This window comes from Chrysochloris asiatica, unplaced genomic scaffold, assembly GCF_000296735.1.
Source record: "Chrysochloris asiatica unplaced genomic scaffold, ChrAsi1.0 scaffold00042, whole genome shotgun sequence".
Taxonomy (NCBI): domain Eukaryota; kingdom Metazoa; phylum Chordata; class Mammalia; order Afrosoricida; family Chrysochloridae; genus Chrysochloris; species Chrysochloris asiatica.
The window spans coordinates 19342796-19349364 of record NW_006408560.1 but is presented as its reverse complement, the minus strand read 5'-3'; the positions used below and the strand labels follow the sequence as shown (position 1 = coordinate 19349364).

General features: G+C 37.9%; 1 protein-coding gene across 1 annotated transcript in view; it reads left to right on the top strand.

Moving 5' to 3' along the window:
- Window positions 1–4801, top strand: part of CRP (C-reactive protein, pentraxin-related) — a 26780-nt gene extending 21979 nt beyond the window's left edge. Inside the window, exon 3 of the mRNA XM_006861755.1 lies at window positions 4703–4801. Coding sequence (XP_006861817.1) covers window positions 4703–4801 — 99 coding nt within the window. The remainder of the gene's footprint in view (window positions 1–4702) is intronic.
- The last annotated feature ends 1768 nt before the right edge of the window (window positions 4802–6569 follow it).

Sequence of the window (6569 nt, the reverse complement as noted above, 5' to 3'; positions counted from 1 at the left end):
GCTTTAGTGGTTGGTGCATAAATTTGAATAATAGTGGTATTAACTGGGCTTCCCTTTAGGCACATGGATAGTAACCTATCACGGACAGTGTTGTACCTCATGACTGATCTGGATATGTTCTTTTTGACGATGAATTCAACACCATTCCTCTTCAATGTGTCATTTCCGGCATAGTAAATCATGTGGTTGTCAGATTTAAAATGGCCAATACCAGTCCCTTTCAGCTCACACAAATAAGGACAGTTTTACTTCTTCCTTATGAATTTGGATGACCTTTTCCCCCTTTCTTGCTGTATTGCTCTGTCTAGGACTTCCAATATAATATTAAATAGGAGTGGTGACAGATAACATCTCTGTCTGGTTCCCTCTCACAATGGGAATACTTTCAGTCTCCATTTAGAGTAATGTTGGCTGGTTTTTTTTTGTTTTTTTTTTGTATATATGTTCTTAATTTTGTTGAGGAATTTAAGAGGACTGTTATCCAAGGGCTTTGTGATCTTGCATGACCATGTATATCCACAAACCTGTGCCCACACTGTTAATACTGCAAAAACTTCATTTTCAGGTGTTAAAGGTTGCTCCCTATAGTCCTGATCTTGCTCCATTGGACTTTCACCTGTTTGGTCCCCTGAAAGCAGCTGTTTCAGGACAAAGATTTACCTCTGATGAAGTGGTGAAGACAGTGGTGCACTTGTGGCTCACAGCTCAGTCTAAAACATTTTTCTTTTTTACATAAGAGAATATGACAGATTTCTGACAGATGAACAAAGATTATTGAAAAGCTAGGAGATTATGTTGAAAAATGATATATTTGTCTTGTCTAAAAAATTGATTAAAATTAATTCCATAGCCAGAGTGAGGATAATTTTTGACTTACCCTTGTAAATAAGTGAAAGAGAAAAGAAAGAAGGAAAAATAAATAAAAAGGAAGGAGAAATGGGAAAAAGAAAAAAAATGTGGCGAGGCAGTGAGTGTGTGTGCTTCTAAGGCAGTGAGTGCACAGAGCCTAGACAAGGGGACACACGCTGCCAATCATAAAGGTGGTAGGTAATCCACATGAAGTGTCCCCCAGTCATTGGAGAAATAGCATGGCAGTTTGCTTGTGCCACATGATACATAGTAGCATGCACTTCTGGCTTTGGATGCAGCTGATGGTGTGTGCTCCACAGGTGAGCATGACCCTACCCACTAGGAAAGCTGTGAAACAACAGATATGGGTTATGCAGTCTGCCATAGTGGAGGACAAGATGGTCTGTGTGAACCTGTAAGGGAGGGTTGGCAAAGAATGCATCACTGGCTGCTGGGGATGCCTCACTCCTGGTCATTGGAAAGGTGTTGGTGGAAAGTCAAAGAGCTCTCACTTCTCTGGTTTCTGCTCAGTAGCATGGGCCTGGTGTACTCCTGAGCAAATGCAACTGGTTATCTGGATCCTGCCCCAGTTCAAGCCAGGAGGGAGGGTTACCCAAGAGTTCAGCATCTCCAGCCTCCATGTCACAGGGCTTTCCTTCTTTATGAACCCCCAACAAAAATAACTAGGATCCCCTGCTGGTGAGTGGTTATATACTTGTTTACTGGTTCTCTTCCTGCTCTGTGTTCACCTGTGTGACTTGATTTCTAAACAAATTTCCTACATTTCCCTTTCTTAGATCTAGCTTGTGTTCTGCTCACTTTTCTTTGCTCTGGATTTATTTACATTTTGCACCGATTTTATTGGGGATTATGCAAAGTTGACATATCCTTACCTATGTTGTTACATGCTGTACTCTCAAATGGCCACACGGTGCCAAACCTCTGCTCCAGCTCTCTCCTTAATTGCTATTTTCATTGTTTCTTTTACATTAGGTGTTTAATCTAATGCTTTATGGTTTCATTTCATGCTCAGAGTTGTAGGGATATCATCTATATCTGTTTAATTTATTTTCTCAGGTCTTTGTTGTAAAAGGAATAGGCAGAGAATCTCACCAGGATGCTATCTTATCCCTTTCCTCCATCTATTAAAATGTTTTTTCTGTTTGAATTAGTTATATATATATAATTCGAACAGAATATATATATGTGTGTGTGTGTGTGTGTCTTTTGTTGTGAAAGTAATTGGAATGACAAGAGAAAATCCTTTCAAGCCATTACTTTAAGCTAGGCTTGTATTTTAAAAATCAGATGCAAGAAGTTTAGAAAGTGTGGTTAAAAAGAAAAATTTTAAATGTTGTATACATTAAAAAAGAAAATTTGCCTGAAAAGTACTAAAATTTTAAATAGTCTTTTATGCTTATGTGTTTAGATATGTTATGCACATGTTGGTTGTTTTTTCCAGTCAACAGGGCAATAGCATCAATGATTAATTGAATATCAATGGGGAAACTCATTATGAGGCTATAAAAAATAAACTCACAATTCGTCTTCTGTACAGTTAGATATTAAAAGTAATTTCATATGTGTCAGAGTAGACTTGTGTTCCATAGGGTTTCCATTTGGCTGATTTTTTCAAAGGGCTTTCAGTGATTGCTTTTTTAAAGTAGATTGCCAGACCTTTCTTTCACAGTGCCTTTGGGTGGATTCAAACAGCCTGCCTTTCTGTTAGCTGTCAAGTGTTTAACTTTGAGTCAGCTAGGGACTCTTAATGTTTTATATGTTGTTGCTGTCAGGTGCTACCATGTTCATAAAAGAAGGAAACACTGCCCAGTCCTGTGCTGTCCTCACAGTTGTTATGTTTGAGCCCATTGTTACAGTCACTGTGTTAATCCATCTTGTTGAGGGTACCTTTGTACTTAAATATATATCTCAGGATGTCTAACTGATATTGTTCCCTGTTTAGGGCATTCTGGGAGTGAAGCCAAGTAGCCATAGTCAGACTGACTGTCCTAGTCAAAGAATGAAACAATAATTTTTGGAGCTTCAAGGACTACTCATCTTCATTTCCTCTTTTTTTTCACTTCTTAATTATACACACACTCCTTTTTTTTTTTTCTAGAAGCAATATAACCTCATTATAGAATGGTGTTAGTCGGGAGAAAACCCCCCACCAAATTCCTGTGTAATTCCATTACCATAGTAAGACCATGTATTATTTGGGGGTAATTCCTTAAAATTTTTCCTAAACTGGTTACTTAAAAAAAAAAAAAGCGCAGAAAAATATTTTTTTCTTACCATCATATAAGGACTCTGATGTGTTATAGTATAAAATTTATAAGTAACAGTTTAGATGGCTAGCCATTCCATTTAGTGGATGCATACAATTTAGTTAAACATGTCCCAATTTTCTGTTTTTCACTAAATCATGCTAAATGGTTGTGTTTGTGACAAAGCCAAGGCATCCTCTTCTTAGAATAATTTCCCAGGATGTGATGGTTCTAGTTCACCAATTGCTACATGCAGAGCTGCTGGAGCATCAGCAGGCACCATGGAGTCTCTAATAAATAATCTGTATCGATCTCTCATCTTATGATTTATCTTGCTTTCCTTGCTCTTGAGCCTTTGATTCATGGCTCCAAGGGGAAATTTTGGAAAATCATTTACCCATCAGCAGAGACACCCCAATTGCTGCACAGATAAATTGCAGGTAGAGCAGAGGATCTTACATACAGACCTGGACTCTCAGTTTCTGACACTTTTTTTCCAAGAGGGTAACTGAACTTCTGGCCACACAGACAGCAAGGAGGGAACACAGAGAAGCTGTCACTGTGTTTTCTGGTCTTCCTCAGTATCCTCAGTGATTTTTCAGAGACAGGTAGGTGCTGCCTCATACGGTAGCTGAGTTCTTGACTCAAGGTTATGACTATACAAAGACAAGTTAGGGGCAATGGCCAGCTGGGGAAGAGGTCATTCTGAGGTTTCCAGGATGTGATGGTCCTAATTCACCAAGCGCTGTCATATAAAGATGCTGGAGCACCAACAGACACAGTGGAGTTTCTAATAAATTTCCCAATCTTTCTATGGAAGTGAGGAAATATATCTTTGTGAACTAATAAGCTTAACTTACAACGTTTTCCAATTCTCTTTTCTATCCTAAAGACACGAACAGAAAAGCTTTTTGCTCCCCAAAGTGAACAGCAAAAGCAGCCACTCAGGTCCTTGATTGTGTGTCTCTATGTCTATGTGTACCTGGTGAATACAGTATCTTGTAGTACCAAGGAGCCCTGGTGGTGTAGTGGGTTATGTGTTGGGCTGCTAACCACCTGGTTAGCAGTTCGAATCCACCAGTTACTATGAGTTGGAATTGAGTTAATAACAGTAGGTTTGGTTTTTGGAGTCCCAGTGTGGCGCTGTAGGATAAGCGCTGGACTGCATAGTTGGTTTGCACTGCAAGATTTGTAGTTCAAACTCACCAGCCACTCCTCAGAAACCATGTACATGGTTGATATGAGTTGTAATCTACTCACCAGCACTTAGCGCTATAACAGCAACATAATTCAAGTGCAAAAGACAACGAGATACTTTTCTTCAAGGATAAAATTGGAGAATATAGTAGTTCTATGGGTTGGGCTTTGGTAATTTTCAAGTTTCCTGAGACTTCTGCATGACTACAATTGTGTATGACTTGAGGGTTGAGCTCAGAAATTGTTGAGCTCTGGGTGGTTGGGAAGCCCAGGTTGAGGAACAGTCTGAAGAAGAGATACATTGTAAGATCAGAAGAACATGTTATCTTGGGGCAGGAGCAGAATTCCTTTGGTGAAGCCTTTGATATAAACCAGTGTTGATAGAAGACATTGGAGATGTGAACATGTGGTACTTTGTATTGTCACCAGAAGAGATTAACACAGTCTATTCTGGTAGGACCTTTAGTCCTAATGTACTGAACTGGTAGATACATACAAGGGTGCTTCAAAAGTTCATGGAATAATTTAATTAAAAGATAATGAAAAAACAAAAATGAAAACTTTCTATGAACTTTTTGAAGCCTCTCATATGAAGTTGCATGGTGAAGTGTTCACCAAGACCCATCGGTGGTTTGGAGGCTCTGTTGTGGGCCTTATGAAGATTGACACCTTTCATTTTCCTTGTCTTAGGTTCTGGCGGCTTTTTGTCCCAAGTTCATGGTTCTTATGCCTGGTGGAGTCCTGGTATGGCACTGTAGGATAAGCACTGGACTGCTAACTGCAAGGTCAGTGGTTCAAACCCACCAGTTGCTTCTCAGAAACCCTATTCATGGTTGCTATAAGTCAAAACTTACTCAACAACACTTAATGGCAATATGTGGGAAGACTGTGTTTTTTCCTTGTCTTGTCACCACTCTATTTTCATCAGCAGAAGGTAGAGTGCAGGGCACAGGGTGTCATTCATGACTAATTAGATCAAAATCTCTGAGGGTGAGACCCAAGGATAAGTGTTTTGTTTTGTTTTTTTAATTCTCTAAGAGAATCCAATGTTCAGCCAAGGTTGAGAAGTATATCTGTTTAAGAGTAAACAAATGAACTTTTTTCCCCCCAGAAAATTACATGAGTAAAACAGTAGTCCTGCCAGCACTTTAATTGCCCTTAGATTGTGCAAGTAAAGTAAAGGAATCACACCTTCCCGGCATTTTTTCTTCTACCATCAGGATGTAGACATCATCAAATTAGAGTTATCTTCAATCTTTTCAAATTGAAGAGTCAAAAATCTAATAGAAAACATTAACCATATGAGACCAAAAGGGCAGCATTTACCCTAAAACAAAGCTCAGAAGACAGCAAGCAGAAGGAATAAAGAATGACTGGGAGCAGTCAGAGGAACTCAGAGGACGTGGGAAGAGTGCTGTTATGTTGAAGGGATTGCAACTAAAGTCATGAAACAAAATGTATATAAATTATTGAATGGAAAACTAATTTGCTCTGAAAACTTTCACACAAACCAAAATAAAATGTTAAAAAACAAAAAATCTAACAGAAGAAATGCTTTGAGTGTTGATTCTGGCTAATTTGTTCAGTTTTCTTCAAGATCATTGATTTTCACTATGTTACATTTCCATTTTTTCCCTTCTTATTTATCATCACTCAGATTCTTTTTGAATTATGTATGAGCAGAGTGACCTAACTTACTCTAGGTAGTCAGAACACTTAAATTTTTTTTTATTTTTTTAAACCCTGTGTTCTTTCTCTTGAGATATTTGAGTTTTTTTCAAAACTTTTTTTATTTTTTATTACTGATTTGTTTTTGTTTTGCATTTCACAATCCTTAGTGTTTCAAATGCTATTTAAAATTCTGCAATATTCTTTGAATTTGCCTAAATTCTTTCTTAGATGTACTATATTTTTTTCAACTCTCATCTTTTATGAAGCGTCTGTTGTCTTCAGTTTACTTGAGAATTCAATGCAGCTTCTGTCTACAACTTTTGGAAATTTCCTCTGATTTATCTTTTTTCGAGGTAAAACTTTTACATGCTTTCAATTATATTATTTAAAAAATATTTTAGTGCTTTTAAGCCCTACTAGTTTTTTCTAAAGCGGTGTGATGAGTGAATTCGCTTTGAGTTGCCTTCCTGCCTACCCAATCAGAATTAGATTCTCTAAAACCTTTAAGTATCAGACTTGTATATTTAGATTTATATTAGGAGTTTCTGGTCATTAAGCCCTGTACTCATTTAAAGTGGCTACAGC